Raw genomic sequence first — 25,473 nt, 5'->3', positions numbered from 1 at the left:
TGGATTGCTGAAGATGAGGTGGAAACAACTCAACACTTCCTTCTTGACTGTCCCGCATTTTGGAGGTCAAGACTTAAACACTTGGGAGCGCATACCTTCAGACATCCCACCAAACTGGCAGGAGTGGAAATTAAACGCGTGTGCAAATTTGTATTGGATACTAAGCGTTTTGCTAAGTTTTTAAATTCGAACAGCCTTTCTTTTCTATGGTGTCACAAAGGACAAAGGATGGCTCCGATAAGTCATCTAACCTATCCTAAGGCCAATTGCTGAGCCCGGTTTTCCCGCTTTTTCAAAAACTTCGTGCATGATCGGTAGATGGAGAAGGGGATATCTTGATCCACCTTTGGGTATATGCCTATGTCCGGATACCAAATTGAAAAAAAATTAAATAGCCGCAAAGTTGCTACCAAATTTTACCCATCACAAAAAGAAACAACACTTTTCGGTCACACTTTGAACGCATTCCCATTCTCGCTTACTCTCTCACTGGCTGACTTTGAGTATCACAAAGCCGACAACTGTCATCAACGCAGCCACTGCACAGTAGTCTCACTTAGCACTGGTAGCACTTGCACCACACACATACATACACACCGATAGCACACAGTACGACCGACCACCATTGCGATCGTGCAGCGATCGTGCAACCAACCACCACAAACAGCAACCCGTACGAGCTAAGTGAGCGCAGAAAACCCCCTTATTGTATAAAAGTTGTGAACGGGGCAGGTTGTTGGCTCATTTTGAAACCGACACGCGAACCAGAAACAACTTATAAACGTTAAGCTCACTTGTGTCTCCCAACGGAGTTCCCAAAATCACGGATAACGAAAGAACGCGTACGCAAATTTAAATTTAAATAAATATAGAATTCAACCAAAGCTCAGTTGCAACGCGCAATATAAAATAAATAAAAACAATGGTCATGGAAATGTCCAAAACCTATCAGTACCGCAAGGTGATGAAACCACTGTTGGAACGTAAAAGACGCGCGCGCATCAACAAGTGTCTCGACGATCTCAAGGATCTGATGGTGGAGTGCCTGCAGCAGGAAGGTGAACATGTGACGCGTCTCGAGAAAGCCGACATACTCGAACTAACGGTCGAACACATGCGTAAGCTGAAACAACGCGGCAGTCTTTCGCTACAATCTCAGGCTAGCGCGCATATCGAGTCCTTTCGCTCCGGCTACGTGCATGCGGCAGATCAAATATCACAAGTACTACTGCAACAGTGTCAAGCGGATGAGTTGGGCGGCAAAATTATGAAATTCCTCTCGACGCGTCTCATCGAAATGCAACATCAATTGCTGCGCAGCTCAACGGTGACCGCCATTGGTGCAATGCCACCAACAACCGCCTGCACGAATGCCAACCTGTTGCCGTTGCCGTTAACACTGCAAATGCCAATGCCGTCGGCAAATTACAATTACAGTGAATGCGGTGAATCGCTGGGCTCACTAGAGTCACCGACCAGTGCCAAGTCGCCAATAGATTACTACAGTGCTGTTAGTGAGGCGGCGCATAGATCCTATGCTACTGCTGCGGTTGTGGCTGCTGCAGCGACAAGCACATGCAAGGAGCAGGATCTCATCGATGTGACGACGGTGGATAGTAGCTGTTCGACGCGCGATACCGCCTCCGTTGTGTCCGTGGATTCCTGCTCATCCGATCCGATGTGGCGTCCCTGGTGACTAGCGGTGCACCATTAGTTAAGGCTTTAGTTGTAGTTGTATAATACACGCACACACACATACACAATTGGAATGAAATTGTATCAACAGAATCGTCTGTCTTCCAAGGCGCACGTAGCAGGCGTGGGCTGGCGCTGTGGCCCCTGAACCAATCGTCGCAACGTGTTTCGCCACACACACACACTCACACATATGCAGTGCACACTTTGCTTTACTTGTTGTCTGTGATATAAAATAATATTACTTGTATGCATAAAAGTGTTTGAATGCATCATTACAAAGTTCAGCGTCATCTGCTTTATTTATTGTATAATTTAGCGCGTTCAGAACAAATAATTTATATTTTGTTTATTTTAATTAATTGTAAGCTTTATTTGAACTATAAGTGCTGTAATGTCAAACAAAAAATCGAAATGAATATTAGTTTTGTAAGTTCTCAACAATCCAAGGAAGTGAACTGGTATTCCTCTAACTGGTATCAAGCTTTAACGGCAAATGCCAAATACCTAATTCCTGAAGTTACATACATAACATATTAATATTTAAAATAAATTGAGAATTAATGCCTGAATTTTGAAATCATATTTTCTTAATTTTTTAATTCAGTTATAGTAAAGGGTGATCTCTTTCGAGGTTCCCTACTTTTTTAAAGAAAAAACACAGAAACTTCAAATTTAATGAGGAATGTTTATCATCAATCGAATGAACATTCTTTCGCATTTATTTGTTGAAGATTATCTCTTTCAAATGTTGGACGCGGCTACGTCTCAGATGGTCCATTCGTTGAGTCCAAATTTCGATGCCTCAATCGACCATTTTAGCCGGTAACTGGCGAATGACATGTATGATGTTTTGCTCCAAGACCTGAATTGAAGCGGGATTGTCCACATAGACTTTAGACTTTACATATCCACACAGGAAAAGGTCTAACGGTGTGATATCACATGATTTTGGTGTTCTCTCAATAAATCTATTGCGACGAAATAACGAAATTCAATTTCAGGCATCAATTAGTCGGTTTTCGTTGCGCGATAACTGTCAGCATTGACGGTTCCGTTCTCACCGGCAACATTTTCGAATAAATATGAATTGATAATTTCACCGGCTCTTGAATCTCTTTCGATTGTTCTTTGTTCCAAATGCGGCAATGTTGCTTGTTTACTTACCTACTGAGCCAAAAATGAGCCTTATCACTGAAAAAAACTTGGCTCGGAAACGTCGGATCTTTTTGGAACTTTTCAAGAGCCCACAGAGCGAAGCGATGTCGCTTAGAAAGATCGAGCGGTTTCATACCAGAATAAGTGCAAAACTTGGTGCTTGTCCTTACTAAACCGCCGACTAGAAGTAAAATGTGCCTAAATTAACGCATGATTGGAATTAAATAGAAAACACAGTTTATAGTCTTTTAATTGTAATATTTTTATTGAAACATTAAGTATATAGAACAGGGTCTAAGGGGCCAATTGTGATCACCAAGGCCAGAGAGTAAACGCGTTGGATAAGTCTCATGTGGGTGCTCAAAACCCCAAAAGCGGCAGTTTTGGCGATTAACAAACCCAGTAAGGTGAAAATGGGCTTCATTGCTGATGAAGATTTCGCTCCAAAAATCAACATCCATTTCTTGATGCTCAATAATCCATTGAACAAACTTTCTTCGCTCTGTATGCTCATACGATTTTAGTTGTTGTGTTATTTGAATTTTGTAACCATGGAGAAACAGATCTTTATTGAGTAAGCGCTGTAGAAAGCTTCTTGATGTTTGCTCTCGGATTTTTGTGCCATTTCAGTCTTGCGGGGACCTATGTTCAGTATAGTATCAAATGACTGAGACAAATTGCGCTCTACATATGGACTAGGTGGTTCTAATACCGTTTTCTTTAAGTACTTTCAATGTTCAAGTTATAGTGGGTCTCTGACGCTGTTTTTAGTGACTAAATGCTGATCTGAATTGGTATGAATATGGAAATATTTTCTAGGTTACGGAAGATCTAAAAGCACCAAGTAGAATACTCGCACAAGCCGATAATGGTGCACTGATACACTCAGAACCACACTTAAATTCATGACATCAGCACCTGTTCTTTAATAAGTGCTGTGCTCTTTTGGGCCCTCATACATCAAAACTGCTGTTTTTGCAAGTTCAGCGACTTAGTATACTCAATGCCGAGTCATATGTGTTGAAGGAAAGCCGACCGTAGTTATTACCCCTTCCCTACCTCAACTCTTTACCCGTTAACCAATGAATGCGAGTGGATTCGTTCCAGCACAAGGCGTACCTGAAGTGATAATTAGTAAGCAATCTTTGCAAGAGAGGGCGGTTGAATTGAAAATATATGTATGTATGTATGTTGTTTACGTATTTCTATGATAACACGACATTTACTTATTGGAAATATTTTTTATGTCAGTCTATTAGACCAATTGCTTGTATGGGAAGTCAAATATTAACTTAAGTCTATCAAGGTGTATCCTTGGTTGAACAACTCGAGCGATTTAAAGACGAATCTCCTGTAAAGCAGAAGATTGGATTAGAAGATTGGCATTTTAAAGTGGCGTTTCTTTTTGTACTGTCGATTCACTCACTATCACGATATTAGGAGAAATTCAAGAATTTCTAAATGGATTATATGTATACCTCTACTTTTGCTTTCGATTGCAAAACGATAACCGACCCTATTGTTGTAGTAAATTTCCTTGGAGTGTTGACATTACTTTAAATTAAAGTACTTAATCACCGCTTTTGCAAATTCTAAGAATATTAAGTGTCACCTGAATTCCCCACAAAAGTTAATCAGAGGCCTACAAGACACGAATAAGTTCCTATCTACTTACATATAATAGCTTAAAGCTATGGGCCTTAACTTTAAGTATAGCATGCAGATCGGCGATAGAGCAGTGTAAAGTTAGCCGCACTGGTTCTAAATTTTCGTCTATATGAAAGTTCAGTTGATCAGTAAACCGTTAACTCTTAACTCCTACTGAAACCACAGAGTTTGCTGCTTTTTAGTATTTCAAATAAAATATAAACCCTTATTGCTGTGCCAATACTTTTCGACTAACCACAAATAGCTGAATAACCAAGTTGCTGACGCGAAAGCTGGAAAAAGTCCCAACCAGACATCAACCAATCCTTCCAAAAACGTGAATACGCTTCAGATATCTATCCAACTCATTCCGCAAATGGACTCAACAACATAGAAAGAGGCTGAGCTTGCTAACAGTTTAAGTGTGTGGGCCGCAAAGCCGACTCAACTTAAATTGATCGCATTTAAGGCAGATTACTTCTAAAATTGATACTCTCAGCGGCACCTGGCGGCGATCAAGCGCATTAGCCACATAACAATTAGTCTAATTGGAACGAGGCAGCAAAATTACAGGGGACCAATCAGAAACACTAAATGATTGTCCAGTTGAAAGACAATAAGCCGAAATATAACTAAACAACTAAAGTAACTATGTTGTGTGCCTGTCGGTAAGGCCTATAATGCTAACTAATCTTAGCGAGAACGAAGAACAAGCTACCTGTGTGTGCAGCCAAAGAAATAATTACGATTATTATGGTGGCGGAAATTAACAAAAGAAATTGGAAGTGTAAGAAAAGTGGCAATCGTCGTAAACACTCTTAATTAGTGAGAGGGGAGAAAATAAATGAGCTGTAAATTGCCGAGCTATAATGACAAAGTAGAGAATAATAAGTGTGGTGTATTTTGTTCCTTTTTTTTTGTTGTTTTTGTTTTTAATTTCAATGGGAACGTGTGAAAATATTAAGAAATCAATTTAGAAATTCTAATAACTATATTCATATGTACATATCCAAGTGTTTCAAATACAAAAAAGAAATCTGCTTAGAAAGTCTAACATGGAATTGTAGTATAGTTCTGGTTTATCATGACAACTAAGACGTATTGAATTAGAGTCTGTATCTTGAAGTAACAATTAGTGTTTACCACATGAGCCTTTGGAGGAGAGAGGCAGTGCGCTTCTTTACGTTGGCCCATCCGTAAAGAAGATTGGAAGGCTGCAGCCATTATGGTAACAGTAGATATACTGCTCCGGAGTACAGCCTCCTTCACAGAAGGGACCATTTACTCAGATAGCAAAGCGGCGATACTAACTTTGAACTCATTAACAGCATGTTCAAGGTTGGTCGAGAAGTGCTTAATCTCGCTATCAATAGTATCGAGTGTCTTTGTGATAAAATTGGTTTAGTACCAGGTCATAGGGAAATCGCAGAAAATTGTAAAGTTTAGCTAGAAAGGAAAGGCGCCCTAGAATGCGAATCCTCCTGTGCTCTACTACTACTTGGCCAGCGCTGGGCCATTATCGGTACATGCGCTGTCGCATACGCCTTTTGGCTCAATATCGATCGCAAGAGATCTACTGATCCCTTCGCCTAAGTAGGGCTAGCATCTCCTTAGTTGAGGGGCTTTTAAACGGCCATAGCCCTATTAGCGTCCATGCTGTAGGGTTGGAAGTCTTACCAGATGCCATTTACAGAAGCTGTATGGAAGAATATGAGGTGGAAACAACTCAACACTTCCCGGTTGGGTTCGCAAATTAACAATTTTCACTATATGTATTTGTAAACTTTCTCCTCTAACCAACTTGATGCAAGAAGTTCCTCAGCATTCTCGATTCTTGGTGAAATTCCGCACAGCGATCGTCAGCTTACTCTTTCTGCATGAGTGATTTGAAGTTAGGCTAGATCTTATGGATTCTCCAGAATGTACGGGTCCGTAATAAAAACTCATAAACAGCTGATTGTCTTAAAGAAACCAAAAAGAACTCACAAATACTCGTGTTAAATTACGTTACAGTTAAGCGATTGATTGAAAGGAGAAGCTCTCGAACAGCATACCGCAGGCAGCCACACTTAGGACATCACTAGTCACATTGTGCTCCCGGGGGGTAACCAAATTAAGACTTATCGAACAATTCGGTGGATTTGGTAAAAAAAAACTGATTTTAACTCTAGCTGCTCAATGTCTTTTAAGTTGAAACATTAGAAGCCATGGAATATATACCATCTTATCCATCTGAAGGCTGCGCATTGGCATAGATAATGTTCAAGCCTCTCATGATGCTTTTTGCATGCTGCATTCCACCTAATTTACTTTTCCGATTTGCTGAAGATGATATCTTAAGGGTAGATGGAATGTAATAACTTCAACAATATTACTTTACTTAGACGTAGAAGCTTTTTGATTAGTCCAAAACTAACCCAAAGTTACTTTGTCTTCTATGTTGCCTGTATTCCAAGACATGAGCTCTGCCTCTAGGGTCAATTGCTTCAAACAACCCTTGAATCTGTTGATTAGTCTGGTACAGCATTGTGTCCACATGCCAGCCTCTGTTTTGCCCACAATTCCAGCCAGGCAGGCAGTCTTTTAGGGAGTCTACTTTCTGATTTCGCCGTTTTCGTCAATAATATAACCATTGATCTAGTCTTTTCTACTGGAGAGTGAGAACGTTATGTATAATTCTTAATGGATCTTCTTTTCTAGGTCGCATTACCAAATATGTACCATTTTGGTCGACCACGTTTTACCATTTTTCGGGTAAACACCTTATTCCATCAGTGTAAAATTTTTCTGGCTGCTCGGCGAAAAACTGCGACAAGCTAATTTTCGCTCTTGGCTGGACTCAGAACTATATGGTGGATGCATCAAAACTTTCCAGCCAAGCTCTCCAAGTTTTTGTGGAGTCATCGAAGATGTGTATGATCTAGCGTTGTTCTGATGGAAGACGAAGCCTTTTCTGTTGGTCAGTTCTGGCCGTCTTTTCGATTGCTTGTTTCAATCTTATCAGTTTTTGACAGTAAAATGTAGAATCAATCGTTCGACCAGGCTGAAGAAGCTCATAGTGGAAGATTTCTTCATTATTTTTACTCATTTTTGAGAAGCTTTAACTTTTTTTCAACTCCCCGAATTTAATTTTGGTTAAATAAAGCTTAATCTCACCTTTACAGTACTATATGTTATGACACAATGTGATTGTTAGCACTGGAGATACATATACAACTGCAGCGACATCTATTGACAAAATACGAAAAGACTTTTTCGACTACCAATAGATTACAATATGTATAACTGTTATCGTCACCTAAAATGCAAAATAACGTAACATCACTTTTCATACGTTTACAGGCGAAGGAAAAACGTTATATTAGAAACCACACATATTGGAAAAAATTTAGTTTTGGTTATAAAATTTTATTTTTATTTCATTTGGTTACGATTTTGATTACGAATGTTTCATCATCTACCTCAAAGAATATGCAAATTTCTAAGAAAAATATTTTGTCGAGTACTTAAATTTTAGAGAACAACATTACAGCTTGATATTTTAATTTTGAGCACAAAGAAAAGCAGAATGCGATAACAAAAACCAAGCAGAGAGTAAGAAATCCCCAACCAAACCGCATAAAGATAACACAAGAGTTTTTAGTTTTTGTTTTCATTGTTATATTGTATAATTATTTCTTTTGTATAAATATTTGTAAACATTAATTTTCTAACCATTTCTTATATATGTAGTACATGTAAGTACTTTCAAAAATATCACAAACAATTAAAGCTTTGCGTTTCTCAGCATGATCCACTATGTGTGTGTGTGTAGTGGACCTGGAAGACCTCAATGGCGCTGTATCACACTTGCTCGCTCATCACAAACAGGCGCTTAGGCTTGTGCCCAACGATCTTGCATTTGTGTGGTGGCGATTTGATTGCCAGTGCTGCAGTACAAGGGTTCGATAAGATCATTATCGGCTGGCAAATCAGTGTTGGCGGTCCAGAAGAAAGTACCATGTGCTGTGCGTAAGAAATGTACGGGCACTGTGGTGATATCGGCAAATTCGTAATCTTCCAAATCGCATGAGGCGGCCAAACGTTCATTGGCATCATTCTCGCAGGATTCGAGAGAGATGCACTCAGCTACGGACTCCAGATCGGCATTGCGTGAATTCTCCAGAGATTCGAGTGATTCCAATGAGTTGGCTTTTTTGCTGTTGGCGAAATTCTCCAACAATTCTTGTTGTTGCTTTTGCTTTTGTTGTTGTGTTTTGAAGAGTTGCTTCAGCAAACGCTTAATGCTATAGCTGACCTTCTTCTGTTGCTTCTCGGCGCTCATGTTGACGCTGTTCTCATACTCGGCAGTGTACATTTTGTGTTTTTGTTTTGTTTTACGGTTATTTGTGTGTGAAGAAGAAAATATACTTAAAGACTTGCTTTTATCGTAGAGCTGTGTATGACTTGCTGCTGTTGCTCACTGTACGAATGCTATCGCTTGAATGATGTTGAGTCCTGTCGCCGGTGCGCCTTTTATACAAAATCGCTCGGCGCATGCGCACAACAACAAGTATATGTGAAAAGGCATAGCAGGTCACAGGGTAGAGAGAGTAGTGAAGTGAATCGCACATAAAATTCCAATAGTACGCATAAACAAGTCGGTTTTCGGAGTGTGGGAACGCCAGCAGGATCTGTGTGCGCAGACAAAAGGAGCTGAAAAATCCGTACATAAAAAATGGCAGGTGCGTTTTCGACGTGCCACAGATGAGCGACGAGCTGTGTGCTGTGCTGTGCCGTGCTGGTGTGTGAGATTTAACCTGCAGCCGGTGGTGAGAGCGAGAGCGCAGCTGGCAGGCGCGCTCACTCACACCTGTGCGTTGACATGTTTGTGACTGGTTGTGATGAGGAGGTGGATGCGAAGGAATTGTAGGGAATTGGAGATGCAGCAGACAGACAATGCGCGTAGTTATATATATAAGCCATAAGGATAATGGGCATAAAAGTAATTCATTTCATTTCATTTCATGTCGGAGTCTGCTTATCCTGGCACTGGGATCGTGTGAAACTCGTGTACGGTCATGTTCCCACACTTTTGAATGCAAGCCGTGTTTTTGCAAGCGGATCCTTTTGCTACTTGCCTTAAGGATCAAGCATTTTTTTTAGATTTTTTCTTCAGTTTTTGTTTTTGTTAGTGATTTTTTTCTTTAATTTCAGTTTCTGTTATATGAAAACGTGCGTTGTTGTTGTTTTTTTTTTCTTATATATTTTTTTTTGTTTGAGGCAAACACTTGGACCATTTAATGATCACTTTTGGTTTTCGTTTTTGGTCGTGTCGGTTGTTGTTGTTGCTGCTGCTGCCCAAGTGTCCTGCTATCTTATAGTTAATGCCATAAAATTTTGTCTACAACAACAACAGCAGGTTGTTTTTTTAGTTTTTTTTTCTTATAAAGCAAATCGTGCATAAACTTTGTATGAGCACGCACAGAAATTTTATGGAACACGTGTGCATTTTGCTTAAGGATCCACAGGGACTGACGCTCTACATAGTAAATATGAGTATTGGAAAAAGTCTATATAGAAAAACGATCGTGGGAGAAAATTTTCGATTTTCAACGCTTCAATGGCAAGGCAAATACAATTTATTGCTGCACTAAAGGGAAGCACAAGAAAGGAAGAAGAAGCAGCAGCATTCAGAAAAAATTGAAAATAATACAAATAAGGCTTACACAGCAAAAGTGGCATATAAAGGAGTTATGGAGGCAAAAAAAAAAAAAAAATTGAAAATAAAATGTTGAAAAGAGTGAAAAAAAAATTTTAAATAAAAAAATTAAAATAAAAATAAATTGAAAGGCAAAAAATCTTAAGGAACATTTGTTGCTAGCATTAATGCTGCCTACACCCATTGTTGCTGCTGTTGTTGTGTGCTGCTCTACGCCTTAATCGGTCGTTCGTCAGGATGTTTGCGTTCACTGCGTGTAATTTAATAGTGTTGCATACCTCATGTCGCACCAATCAATTTGCTTCAGTGTTATGGTTTGCTGGTCTCTGTTGCTCACTGCTGATCCTTTGTGATCGTGGGAAGCAATTCGACAATGTTTTGTTGGCCTTTAAGGTAATAAAATTTGTGTCTATCAGGTTTTTTCGTTTTTTTTTTTTGTTTTTGTTTGTATGCCACAAAGCCTAAGTGCCACATCAGCATATATTTTTAGTTTTAAATTTTAATATCAATACCACAGCGTTGTAGTTGTAAATTAACGCAGCATTTTATAGAAAAAATGTGAACTCTTGTGCCACAATTATGTGTGATGATCGGTGATCAACGAGCGATCAACATTTTTTGTCGCACTTTTTATTACTTGTTTTTTTGTTTTCACTTTTTTTTTTACTATTTACACTAACGACCTTTGACTACTTGTGCTCATAGCGGGCGATATTTCCTCATACATATTATTATTAGTTGCTGGCTGTGTTAAGCGGTGTGAGTGTGTGGCGTGCTGAGGTCCTTCGTGCGCGTGTTGGCTGCGCGCCGAACTCAAGCTTCTGGTTATTGCTTGTTAACTGGCGTATTGTTGCTGTTGTTATTAGTGATACTGCAGATCTTTGGTGAAACATTGTTGTATGTTCTTGTTTTTTATTCCATGCCTCCTTTTTTGAGCATTCAGGCATGAAGGAGTGCTGGCTGCGTGTATGTGTGGGTTGCTGCTAAGCGTAATGCGGCAAGACGGCGCATGTGGGCCACGCGTTGTGCACAGGTTTGTGGCAGCGAAGGTGGCTACTCGATTATGCAAGAAATATTTGTGGTATATGTATGGAAGGCGCTAGTTTGCTTGGAAGCTGAGCTTTTTTCGCACTGGCAGTTGATTTTACTTAACATATGGTACACTGATGATGTGTTAATCAAATTTAAGCAACTCAATTAGTTAAGTCAATCAAGCGGGAAACTTCTTGCTCAACTGCCTCGCAAGGCAAGATTTAAATTTGAAAAAAAAGAGCGATGCTTTTGAAAGCGCCCCAAGGTTTAATGAGAGATGTGTTCAACCATTCGTTTAGCGATGCTATTTCTCAATTGTAATAAAGGCAATAGACTTTGCCATGGTTGCGGTTGTAAATAAGTTAAGAAGTGCTTTCCGAGACTATTAATAGATTTCGGATGTATACTCAGCCATGGTTAGTGACTACGAATTCTTCGAAACAAACAATACGCTTCCTCCAGGACTGAAGAGGTGGACCATGAACTACCTGAGCGGTCGACAATCATCCATACTATTTTGAGGTGTAACATCTAAACTGAGAAGAATTAAACAGCGGGTGCCGCAGGGTTGTCCTCTCCCCGTTACTGTTTAACTTCTACATCTCGAAACTCCCACAGCCACCAGAGGGGGTTTCCATAACCTCGTACGCAGATGATTGCACGATGTTCACGTCGGGCTATGGAATCGATGGCATGTGTTCAAAAGTAAACAACTACCTCTCCGACCTTTCTCGTTTCTTCATTGCACGGAACCTCATATTTTCCCCCATCAAATCCACAGCGACCATTTTTACGAGCTGGACGAAGGAGTATAGACTTGAGCTTAATATTGCAGTCGATGGTGTCAAAATTCCGACTGTCAATAACCCAAAGATTTTAGGTGTAACCTTTGATAGTAAATGCTCCTTCACTCCCCATATGACCGCGATTATCACCAAGGTACAGAGCCGCAACAAAATCCTCAATTCGCTAGCCGGCAGCACATGGGGAAAAGACAAATAAACGTTGTTGGCAACATACCAGGCAATCGGTCGGCCGGTCCTCAATTACGCCGCACCAATATGGTCACCTGGATGCAGTGAAACACAGATGAGGAAACCCCAGACCTGCCAGAACACTGCACTCCGGACCAGGACAGGATGCCTCTTGATGTCTTCCATCGAACACCTACATAGTGGGACGCTTATGCTCCCAGTTAAGGAGCATAATGATCTCCTCTGCAAGCAGTTCCTGCTGGGATGTTTTTGTAGGAATCACCCTTGCAGCCACCTGCTTCAAGCGTAACCGCTTCCAAGGAGCGTCAAGAGGTCTTTCCTTAACTACGTCGACGACGCAACTGACGTCAGGTACTGACCGCCTTTCACAGTGGAGCCATCAACACCTTCAGCGACTTTCTTCCAGTGAAAGGCGTTCTTGGAGTCAAACTATCACCCATTGCAGACGAGGAGCTCGAGTTGCCGCGAGAAACAAGAGTGACCCTGCGCAGCTTAGTTCTGGATATTGTAGCAGGTTAAACTCCTGTTTATACAGAATAGACCCCAACATATCCAATATATGTCCTGCATTCAATGAGTTTCCGCATAACACTGCCCACCTCTTTGCATACCCTACCAACCCTACACCCTTTAACACCCTAACACCCTTTTCCCTTTGGTCCGATCCGCTAGATGACGCCGACGACAACATGGACAACCCTTACAGTCGTAACGGGGATTGATAACCGTTAGAACCACAACGAATTCTTCAATATCCAATACCTACAATGTATAGGTGCCGCCGTTCCTGTGTCCATCCGATTGCATCGACCGAGCGCGCAGAGGAAATGACTCGACATTCCACTTGGACAACCTCAGCTCTTACAAAATGTTTCATAAAATTTAGTAGTTAGTTAAGTTCTCTCTTAAGCGTCTTCAACTGCAATTGTAATCGCAGAACTGAACGATCGAATAACCGCACTAACCCATATTATTCAATGTGAGATTATCAATTTCTATACAACAAAGTTCAAAATCTAAAAGCTAATACCAATTCGTAAGTAAATTTTTTCTCTTTTCTGCACTTCAAATTCTTTGTGTACCCCGCCAGAGCAAGGAAACACGATTAACCTTGTAGACATTCCAGTTTCGACGTTTGGATTCATATATATAAGTCATTAAGATAATTATAAGCTTCGGAACTACCGTCCTTCGTTGACTAAACACATAGTAAAAGTGGACTTCCTCGAAATCTGTAAACAAAACCGGTTGACTTCCCGGAAGCTCCACCGCTGAAGTGATTAAGACATGAGTCTATCCACTTATACATGTGGGCTGGTTAGGTATTCAACCATAGAGTTTTAGCATGAACGTTTGAGACTCTACCTCTTCTAGCCGTTGAATGCTATCCTGAATTGCTTATTGGTAATTCGTTTCTAACCCTTGTAGCTAAAGGTCTTTCAGTAAGCTCCATTTGTGACCCGTCCGGTTAACTACAACTCGGCAATCGCAGAGTGCATAAAAATAATTTTCAGTTTTGCCACGGACAACAATTTCCTATTAGTAAGTTAGCCGATCTCCTGGCGAAAGAAACTGCGGCAACTAGTCCGACCGGACAAGCGGAATCGTTCTTCGCTGTAGGTCCCACACTTTACGGAAGAGAGACAGAAAGAGAAAAGGGCCTGTATAAAACACCACCGGCCACAAATGTCTGGGCTTCGACTGTTTCTCGAAGAGTTCGATACAAAACGGTTCAGAGAACCAGACGCTTTTCCCAGAAATGTTAGGTAGTTTGGGAGATTTTATTGGATACTATTCCACGGATCTGAGTCGCTAATGTGGTCAAAAAGCAAAGACAACAGAACACAAGTTCCTGAATTACCGCGGAATCGTATGAACATGGAGTCAGGACTTCAAATATCTAATCTAATCGTCTAGTATCTTTTTTGACGTATGCTTTGCTGCTTTCATCCGAATGCTCGTTTAAAAGACTTAAGAATATAATTCTATTTGGTCATGGACGTAAGTCATAAAATTTAAAAGGTTAGGCACATTGGAATTTGGAGAATTAGGTGCACAATTTACACCTCTTGTTATTTTTCTGGCAAAACTGGAATACCATTACGTTCATCTTGTGACGCTATTCAAGAATTAAGCCATTTTTTTGGTGTAGTCTTGTGAGTGGAACTGCAACTGAGCCAGACCATGTGCCATCGAGGGTCTTTGGAAGCAGGGCATCGTGGGCAATGAAATAGCTGACAAGATTGACAAGAATGGTGTATGGCTAACAGCCAAACACGTGATCGACATTGGGAAACCCATCCATTGTCTATACGACGATCTCGACAGAAGCATACAAAGGATGACTACTCCTCTTGGACTTAGCAACTGAACTCCATCTGGTATCGCAAAGAACCAAACTGGTCTATGTGAGGCTTATTGACCTACCAGATTAACCCAACCTAACCTAACCATAGTTTAAGTTTATTACGTTTCAAACTTTTTATACAAAATACTAGAGCTACTCGTATAACTAGACTCAGTTTTCGCAGTCGATAAAAAGTACAGCGTATAAAAATTAAGAAATCGATCTACAAATTTTTACAACTTTTTTGCAAAACTTGTTTGCAGACATTGTTAAAAATTTTCCCTTCAGTAATTGCTGTCTGACTGATATTTGAGTATATAGTATGCGACAGTAATTAGTGTACTATGAACTAACGAAAATGATGAGTCATACGCATATCCTTAAGGGCAGTTGTCTTCGCCGGGCAACTGATAATTACTGAGTGAAATTGACAGAATTAATTTTAAAAGGACAAGAGGAGAAAGGAACACATCCTGAAGTGGCACGTACTCGCCACTTTGTCGCGACTTGATATAAAATTTAATAAATTTTGCAGACTTAAGTAACTGGGGTATTGAAATAGCTTGAGATATACTTAGGTTAAACACTTTAGCTAAGAGTGAAGTGGATAATGGAAAAAGAAAACGGTAAAAGAGCTTGTATAACACAAATATTTCGTATACTAAGCTGATGAGGACATTAAGAATATGTCATATATATTTTTTTGTATCACACCACTTTACTCGTAAAGAGAAGAGGTAAATTAACATATTTTCCAAATCATAATGAAAATGACCTTGAATAAGCAAATAAGTTTGTTAAAGAAGCAAAGAAAAATAATTCAAAGATAAGTACACAAAAAGGAAATTTTAGAAAATAACAAATGAAATGTGTTTCAAAACAAAAATATTTATATTTTCTGGGAGAAATACAAAGAAGAAAATGATAACCGCAGACAGTTTTTGGTTGTTGGCAAACCTACTACTTAATTACAAAGTCATCCTGCGACCTAAATTACAATTGAAAGGCGACGGCGCAGGCGACGCAGATAATCAGCGCATTGTCTGTGTGACTTGCCAGCCACTGATAACATGACATAAACAAGCCTATGGGCATGCGCAGTGCAAATCACTTTTACTGCCGGCGAGTAAACTCGTCTAGACACGTGACACAAGACAAGTGCCTGTGATAGCTCAGGCGACAATTTGCAGCATGTGGTCAAAGACGTAATTATGCTTATCGGACGCGTCTTTAGAGTAGTTTTTGCGGGCGACGTGGAGTTATTATTATTACAGAAAAGAGTGTGGTAAGTCGGTGAGTTTGCAACTTTCATGAACAGGAAGTTTAAATTGACCTTAATAACTATAATATTAGGTTAGACTAGCCTGGTAGGCTAATGAGCCACGCGTAGACCCGTTTTGGTTTTTTGCGATACCAGATGCAGTACCGTTACGAAATCCATCAAGAGTATTCATCTTTTAGGATGTCTGCGTTTGACGCACATTTCAATAGACTCTGTAGCTTAACTTACGATACCTCTTCCAGTGCCTCACGCCCTTAAAGCGTAGTCTTGTCAGTGCGGAGCAGCTGCACGGGGGATACTTCATTGTTTTTCTGGTGCCTTGCTCTTAACATTTCCTGCAGTCTTCTCGATCTGTTGGCCCCAATCTATTCATCGTATATGTTTTCATTTAACCAGTTGCTAACATTTTATATTCCAAATTTAAAAACTTGATGTTAAATGCTTCAGTAAACTAGTAAATTGTGACCCCATGGAAACGCTCATGAAGTTTAGGATAGAAAATCGATGGATAAAGGAATAACCCAAGGTTCAATACGTTCCCTATGCGCGGGTCGGTCCACATTATTTGCTTCACTATGCTTATTTTATGTTTTGATTTGGTTCTGTAGACGGTTATACTTATATATACATATATAAGAAGCTGCCTTAATGGGGAATGTACACTATCATTCGAAAGCACATTCTTTGGCGTTTATTTCTTGAAGATTATCTTTTTCAAATGATGGTCGCAGCAACGTCTCTGATGATTCATCCGTTGAATCCACATTTCGATGACTTGTTCGAGCATTTCGACTGGTAACTGGCAAATTTCACGCGTAATGCTTTGCTCTTAGGCCTGAATCGAAGCGGCATTGTCCACATTGATATATCCGCACAAGAAAAAGTCTAAAGATGTCTTATCACACCATTTTGGTGGCCAATCGACCGCCCCAAAACGTAAAATTATCTGCCCACGGAAGTGTTCTCTCAATAAATCCATTGATTGATGCGATGTTTGGGAAGTGGCGTCGTCTTGTTGAGACCAAATATCGCCGAGATCACGAGCTTCTATTTCAGGCATCAAATAGTCGATTATCGATTGACGGTTACGTTCTCACCGCAATCATTTTTGAAGAGGTTTAATAAGAGAACCGTTATTTTTTCTGGAAGAAATGGCAGCTCTTGAATCTCTTCATGTTGGTCTTCGTCCCAAATGCGACAATTTTGCTTATTTATGTACTCATTGAACCAGAAATTGGAGTCATCGCTGAACAAGTTTGGCTCGAAAACGTCGGATCTTTTTGGAATTTTTCAAAATCTCATAGAGCGTTGCGATATGGACTGGGAAGGTTAAGAGGCTTTAGTTCTTGCACACGCTGTATTTTATACGCTTTCATTTTAAGATCTCGATGTAAAATTCGTCAAGTCGATCCATCCACCAGTCTGAATTGCTGCGAACGGCGTCGAATTGACTCTCCTCTACACTCTCAGCTATGTATGGTCTTTTTCATGATGAAATGCCAAACAATACTGAACAAAAATAACAAGACAGCTGTCAAGCGACTCACGCGTGATCTGTTGAAAAAAGTAGCTGTACTTGGATCAGCCGTAACAATTGGACACAAAGACTATGCGAACTAGTAAATTGGCTCAGAGAAAATAACCCATAATTATTGGAATACAAAATTCGTCATGCACCCTTATTCTTTCGGGATTAGGAAAATCATTTGATCAAATTTGACCCGGATTGATTGTTGACATTCTGTTTGCGCGGGCAGTTTAAATGAACCAGTCCGGGTCAAATTTGATCAGATGGGAAACCAACAGCCATTATTGGTGCTCCTTTAAAGCGAAACGGGCCGACTTTCCAGAAGTAGAATTAAGAGTTATAGCCGGACTGTCAGTCCAGTATTATGCTTTCTCAAGTTGTACATTGCGGTCAGATGATTTAATACCTCTCCACTCTAGCTACAGCAGTTAGATATTAGACCCGCCGCACGACGAGCACAATCAAGGCGACGGTATGTTGACTGGTATTCTACAATATGACACAGACTTATCAACTTGGCGCTGTTTCTTAACATGAAAACTAAAAATAAATTGACAGAATGACACAGAAGACGAGTCCCATAATGACTGTGAAGAAGCACCAAACTACTCATGCCTAGTCAAGCGCTGCAGGAGGCGTGCCGCAGAGTGATACGCAATGTTTATTTAAGACATTTTGGAACGAAAAAAATTATTTTTTTTTAAATGCGCATACGGATACTTGAGTAAATTTGGGCATAATTGGAATAATTAATAGCGAAACGTTGTAAGACACTAAGGAGAGAAAAAAACTGCAGCGACAACAATTTTCGACGGCGCGTCTCGAGCAATTATACAGCATAATAGTAGACGCACCGAAAATCGATTATGCTGTGGTCTGTGGCATGCACTCAAGAGCGGCGCGGCGCGCGACGCGCTTATGCCACACACAACAAATTGCACCCACCAACTCGCATGCATGGCATTTCCGCTTGCCGCTATTTGCCGCAACTACAAAGTGGGATTTGCGAAAATTTCACTGGAATGTAACGGTAAACGGCAGCCAACTCAAGTGCTAACTAGCAACCGAACGCGGTGAGGAAGTTTCGAAACTGCACGCGCTAGCACGGGCCACTTGAGGCGGCATAACGGGCACTCGAAATGAGTTCGCCGAAATGAAAACATAACCTCAATATGCTTAAGAGGGCGGCCGCGCAATAAACAACGCCTGTTCTTTGTTGCCGAACCGTCGTGGTTACAAACCAAACATAAAACAACAGAACGAAGAAGTTTTGTGTACATGTGGGGCCACTATCGTCGACAACAAGTATAGTAATTTCGATAAGGCGATCGTATTACCATACAAAAATAATGCCTCCTCGAAGCGATCTTTGCTTGCGCATACAAATTCTTTTGATAAACAATAGCAACGACAACAGCAAGAACTGTTCGTTCGTTCCTTTACCAGCCGTAGACGTGACAAACACTTGTCGCGCCGACGCGGCCAGTCACCGCTCGTATGACACATAATACCACATGGACGCGCCGTGACAAATCGTCATATGTGCGTTTAAATGCTGCCGCAATGCTGCAGATAACGGACAGGGTAGCTTCGTTGTGTCACAAAAGTATAACAACAACAATCAATATGATAATAAAAAACACCAGCACAGTAACTCACCAAAAAAAAATGAAAAAAAATTGAAAAAACACAGCGCGCACACACTATGCGGTCGGTGCAACGCACACGTGCAACATTACTGTGCCACTTACAGTTGGATGTTTGCTGTTTATTTTCGGTGCAGGATAAGTATAACTACTAAAAACAACAACAACTAGTTACAACAATATAGCACAGGCACTTTGCAGGATTTGTGGCAGCTAATACGTGTTGAAATGCCAGCAAACAATCAAGTCACTTCGCCACCGCTTGCCTTTTGCTGCTGTGGCACACATGCGCATTGGAAAGTCCTGCGCCTTGCACGCACACAAACTGCCCAAACAAAAGCCTACACATATGCTTATGCTTGTAATCAATGCAACAACACCAACACCATGATGTGGCAGAAACAACCTTGCTCAAAGGCATAAATAACCATACAACGCACATTATCTAGTCGACGAGTCAGTGCAGCAGTTTACCTTTCCCACGCTGCCTTCACACGTGCATGCGAGCGTCCTGCATAAGGATCAACAACATTTACTTTTGCCTACAATTTACCACTATTCAGAAAGCAATTATACACACACATACGCCAGCGCTTATAGTAACGCTTGAAATGCGTGAAGAATGTACCTGTATCGAAGGCGATTGGCTGGGCGCACAATGCAATGAACCTGAGTCCCGCATGTTTAGGCATTTGCACTGTCCTTTTATTGAGGTGCGCAGTGCGCACACAAATCAACCGTTTTGAACCTGTGTTGCACGTGTGCGTTACACTGCCACAGCGCAAATACAAAGTTCCCGTGACCGTTAAAATGCACATACGCTTACATATGGTCTTGATTGCTCCTTTGATTCGGTGCTGGAAAGTACGTGTAGATTTTTGCTTTCTGCGTGTTGTAGGCTGTGCGGCAGTTACGGTACACGACGGGGTGCGGTGTGATTTTCGTTATGCATGTGTAGTAAATTATGGTGGGGAAACTCCTCTCGACTTCGCAGGCGATGTTATCAGGTCGTGGGCGCATGCGTGTGTGTTGTATATGCGATGGTAGTGTAGATAAGCATAGGATTATTTGGATTATCAAAAAAAGTAAAATCAGAAAGAAATTAAAAAAAATAGTTCTTAAGCAATTACCGTTAGTTTCGTTATGGCACGTAGGAGCTTCAGTGTAAACTATTTTAAAATGATCAAATTTAGAGTCGATTTAAAAAAGTAGCTATAGTCAAGACGGTGAATCCGCTCCCTCAATCAATAAGGGTGGAGCGAACGGAATAAGTTCGAATGAACCGACTAAAAACCAACGAAGCGGCAAGGGATGATGGTTTGCCGGCCAAGCTATTCGAATACGGCGGCGAAGAACTGATTAGGACATGCATCAGCTTCTTTGCAAAATATGGTAGGACGATTGGAATTTAAGTGTGCTCTGCCCAATCCACAAAAAGGGGGACCACACAATCGGCGCCAACTACCGTGGGATAAGTCTCCTCAACATCGCATATAACGTTCTATCGAGCGTATTGTATGGAAGTTTAAACCCACCGTAAACAAAACGATTGTATCATATCAGTGTGGCTTCAGGTCTGGAAAATCAACAACTTACCAGATATTCATCCTTCGCCAAATCTTGGAAAAGATCCGGGAAAAGGGGATCGACACACACCACCTCTTCGTCAATTCAAAGCTGCTTTTGACAGCACGAAGGGAGCTGTCGCTATGTCTGAATTTGGTATATCCGTTTACGTGTTTGTAAGCTGACGTTGAGCAATACCAAAAGCTCCGTCAGGATCGGTTAGGACCTCTCCGGGCCGTTCGATACCAAACGAAGTTTCAGACAAGGCGGCTGCCTAACGTGCAACTTCTTTAAACTACTTTTGGAGAAAATAATTCGGGCTGCAGATCTGAATAGAGTAGGTACAATCTTTTATAAGAGTGTACAAATATTGGCGTATGTTGATGATATTGATATCATTGGCCTAAACGACCGTGTGTGACCTCACTAGCAATAGCATCAAGTTATCGATATACACAAGACTGGTTTGCATCTCTGGTCATAGTGGAATCGCAACAAAATGGTATTCTTATCCCTCCTCAAGTTCTACCGTAATTAATTTGTATACCCTGAACAAGTTTATATTTAGCACCCAAAAAGATGAGTTTTTAAATTATTTGTATATAACTGACGAGCTGAGTCGGTTTAGCCATATCCGTGTCAACGAGTCCCTCAGTTTAGTCAAGAAGTCTAAAACTCGTATCGATGGATATACATACCTATTTAGTTCGTATCTCTTATCAATATTCGTGGTCCAAGACCAATGCTGGAGCCACCTACTAACATCTACACAGCACCGACTTACGTTGATCATGTTGCTTGGATCATGCTCACAGCAGCTGCTCGTATCATTTGCTTATAATACAATAACAAGGACTTAACATTACCTCAGTAATGTTCAATAATCGTCTCTTGTCGTACTTTAATAAGGAAAGGAGTGAGTTACTAGAAGAAGATGGTATCTTCCCACATTTAGCATCTAAACTTTAAAACACCTTTCCATAGAACCGACCAAAAACAGTCGACTTGTTGGTGGAAGGTTAGCAAATCAACAGAGGCCGTCAAAACGGTACTCATTCCTATATCCGTCGCTAAAAAATAAATATTTTTTTTAAATACCCAAACTCAGCTAACTACCAATAATTAGCCAAAGGGATTGTTGGTTTGACGAAACCATCACGGAAGGATGTAAAACAGTAAATGGGAGCTGGTGGGACTTAATTTGTTGAGGAGTTCATGACTTTGATAAACTAAGAGGTAATATCTAAAGCGAATATGTGAGTTGGGATCTTAATACAGTCCGAAATGTGCACTGAGATGACAATAGTTCCACCAGTTTGGCTTATTTTGCGGTTTCATAAAATCAGTAATTTAGTCCGCTAATAAGTGGCTAAAACTGCCTGCATTCATAGAGTAATTACAATGGAACTGAGACGGCCTAGCGATATCGAAAGGTGATGACTAATAGTATTGACAGACGGCAGCGTTAAACCAGATTAATTGCATTTTTCGGGATTAATTCAGGAGTTATCACAGCTAACTCCGTTGCTGAATCCAAAAATAACTCTCAAAATTTAAGGGAGTTTGTGAGATTTTCGTTGGCAACATTGTTAAAAATGGCCAATTTTCATCTATTGTGAATGAAATACAAGCAACCCTGACAGCTGTTTATCAAATTCTCAATATAATATCAATAAAACTTCTATGTTATGATGCAGTTTTAAAAATAATGTGTTGATATGCTTTTGTAATAAAAAATGGTTTGGTAAAAATTGGTCGGCTAACAACCGTAATGTTTATCTTCTATCAATTTTCATTGAAAATATTATAAAAAGGCCAATGAGCTGTTTATGAGAGTTTCAAACTCGCATAGCTGCCGTCTGTCACCTCCAAATTTGGATCTGATTAAGTGCGCAGTTAATGCGGATTAACGCTGCCGTCTGTCAAGGCTATAAGCCCATCCGCAAAGTATATCACTGACACTCTCATCCAGCGGCTTCTACCTATCCACATCTACCTCGCAGCAATAATAGCAGACTCTAGGATATATGTACATACATACATACATAAGTTGGCTTGTGCCTTAGGACGTTCTATTTTTGTGAATATAGCAAATTTTGTTGTCAGTGTTGAACTAACTGGTTCGGGGCATGCGCGGTAGTGGCCACACTATAAAGCGCCAAGCTCCTTTAAAAACTTTACTTTTTTGTATGCCTCCAGAAATTATGGAGACCTCATCAAATTCTTAGTCCACACTAAGTACTAGATAAAAAGCGAGCGATTATTAATATTCAAGAAACAAATTAAATTGGCTTAACCCATATTGTAAGCAACTAGCGCTTGTGGTGTCTCGCAGGCCTAAAAACATATTGAGATCATCTAGCTAACTACGCACATCAACTTGTACACCAATTTGTGCAACATGTCAGCGGACAAATGAACCAGCAGCAACAACCAACGACGACATGCAACGAAACGTATACAACTCCATTACACAGCTACGTAGTTACAACAAAATACGGTAGCCACGCAATTGCCAATACAACAACAACAGCGAAAGCACATGCAATAAATGTCCTTCAATAAAATCAAAATCCAAACGAGACAAGCGCGACTGCCAAAGCAAGCTTGAAGCAAGAACGCGCACGCGCTGAACCAACCAGCCAGCCAGCCACCCAATCAGCTTGCCGCATAGCTTTAGTTGGCGAACGTACCCCCACTGCCGCCGCCCACAAGCACGACAGCACTCGACTTCACTGCTGGCTCTGACTGCTTGTTTGCACACGTGTGCGGCTGTGTGTTTGTATTCGTGAGCCTCCCAGTAGCGCTTGTGGTTAACACGCGCCCGCAACAAGCCTTATGAAAATTAAAATAATTCACTACAACAAAAAAACACTAACAACAACAAACCAGCAAAGCGTTCGCCGTTTAATGCCTCTTGGGCCATACGCCACTTCGGCCACAACGGCTGACGAGCTGCCGCTGTGACGTGCGAAAGCAAAAGGTAAAAAATTAAATAATAAAAACAACAACAACTAGTAACAACACCAGCACAACAACAACAATAGCTTCGCTTTAATAACGTTGATAAGCACCTTATAATGTAGCTGATGCATAACAAATGCGGCCAAAGGCGCAAACGCACACCCGAAACGGCACAAAATGCCAATGCACAGTCAACAACTACAACAACAACATGCGTGCTCGAATATCAGCAAGCGTCAGTTGGTGTGACGACGGCACAAATGTACGATTTTTGTTGTTGTTGTACAATAAATACGACTTTATAGCTGTTGTTGGTTGTTGCTGTTGTTGTTGTACAATAAAAGCGAGTTTATTGCTATTGCTGTTGTTGTTGCTCTCACTGCTGCTCACTGGTGCCTTAGTGTGCAGGTATGCCGGCCACAACCAGCTATGCACACACCGCACCCCCCGCACCAGCCCGCCTATGCACCGCTCCCTCAATCATTATAACTACTCTGTATGCGCTGCTGTAACTCTGCACGTGCAGCTGTATGAGTGTGTGTGTGTGTGTGTGCCGGATTTTCGAATCGTGAGAACCGATTTTGTCGTGTGTTTCCCACGCGAGGTGAACACCTGCCTATTTTTTTCCTACCTTTGAGTCTTACTTATGAACATACATACATACATACCGACATATCACAGTGCTTGGCTCTTATTGCCGTTTTCCTTTGACGTTGTCTTTCTTTCCAGAGGCATTTGGTGCGTTGCGTTTGTTTGGGGCTGTTGTTATCGTAAACGAGTACATTGGCTGTGTGCATGTATGTATGACTGTTGTTTATAATTGCTATTGTTGTTGTTGCTGTTTCATACTTGGGGCACGTCGTCGCTATTTGAGCTTGCTGCGCATGCGTGGCTGCGTGTATTGGATTGCTCGGGAGCAGCAACAGCAATAACAGCAAAACAACCAACAACTCACGGTTAACAACAACACTCGCTGACTTTACATACTTCAAAGTTGTTGCTGTACTACGAGCGAACCGCTTCCTTGGACCCCTTAGAGCTTTGAACACCAAGGGGCCAACTTAAAAGTGGGTGAATCAGCAATGGTGGGATTTCATTGGCCGCAAACTAATTGCATACATTGTATATATGCCTTATAGATAACTATACTCTAAACTCTTCTGCTTGCAACTATGCTGCGAAAGCACAAAAACAAAAAGAAACGTTTACTTCGGTTGCAGCGAAGCTAGAATACCCTTCACAAATAAAAAAGCTTCCGTATGTTCGATTTTGTTAGGTTTTTTGTATGGCAGCTATATGTTATAGTAATCCGATCTGAATGATTTCTTCAAGGTTTATACCGTTGGCTCGGATAATAATCCATGTTAAGTTTCGTAAAAATATCTCGTCAAATAAAAAAGTTTTCCAAACAAAAACTTGATTTTGATCAGTCAGTTTGTATGGCAGCTATATGTTATAGTAGTCCGATCTGAATGATTTGTTCAACAATTATACCGTTGGAACGGATAATACCCCATGCCAAGTTTCGTTAAAATATCTCGTCAAGTAAAAACGTGTTCCAAGCAAAAACTTGATTTTGATTATTCAGTTTGTACGGCAGCTGTATGCTACATATATTGGTCCGACTTGAAAAATTTTTCCGGAGATTGCATTATAGGTCTCAGACAATAACCTATGTAAGAGCTTTTCATACAAGCACTTTATTCCGATTGTGCAGTTTGTATGGCAACTACATGCTACAGCGATCCAATATCGGTGGTTCCAGCAAAAGAGCATTTTCTCGAATAGAAAAGGACTTGTGCAAGGTTTCAGTTCGATATCTTAGAAACTGAGAGATTAATACTCATATAAACAGTCAGCTCGTGACGTCGATCTTATATACATAAATATATAATAACAAGTCCATTCTTTT

General features: G+C 40.7%; 2 protein-coding genes across 2 annotated transcripts; one reads left to right on the top strand and one right to left on the bottom strand.

Annotated features, from left to right (window-relative positions):
* Nucleotides 1–750: 750 nt before the first annotated feature.
* Nucleotides 751–2,280, top strand: LOC120766546 (enhancer of split m3 protein). The gene has a single exon (XM_040092126.1). It carries the CDS (start codon nucleotides 923–925, stop codon nucleotides 1,694–1,696), a length of 774 nt encoding a protein of 257 aa, XP_039948060.1. The 5' UTR covers nucleotides 751–922; the 3' UTR covers nucleotides 1,697–2,280.
* Nucleotides 2,281–8,374: 6,094 nt separating this feature from the next.
* LOC120766726 (enhancer of split m4 protein) lies at nucleotides 8,375–8,857 on the bottom strand. Its single transcript, XM_040092375.1, has one exon. It carries the CDS (start codon nucleotides 8,855–8,857, stop codon nucleotides 8,375–8,377), a length of 483 nt encoding a protein of 160 aa, XP_039948309.1.
* Between the last annotated feature and the right edge of the window lie 16,616 nt (nucleotides 8,858–25,473).

This window comes from Bactrocera tryoni, chromosome 1, assembly GCF_016617805.1.
Source record: "Bactrocera tryoni isolate S06 chromosome 1, CSIRO_BtryS06_freeze2, whole genome shotgun sequence".
Taxonomy (NCBI): domain Eukaryota; kingdom Metazoa; phylum Arthropoda; class Insecta; order Diptera; family Tephritidae; genus Bactrocera; species Bactrocera tryoni.
Note: the sequence above shows the minus strand (reverse complement) of the source record. Positions and strands in the feature narration are given on the sequence as shown.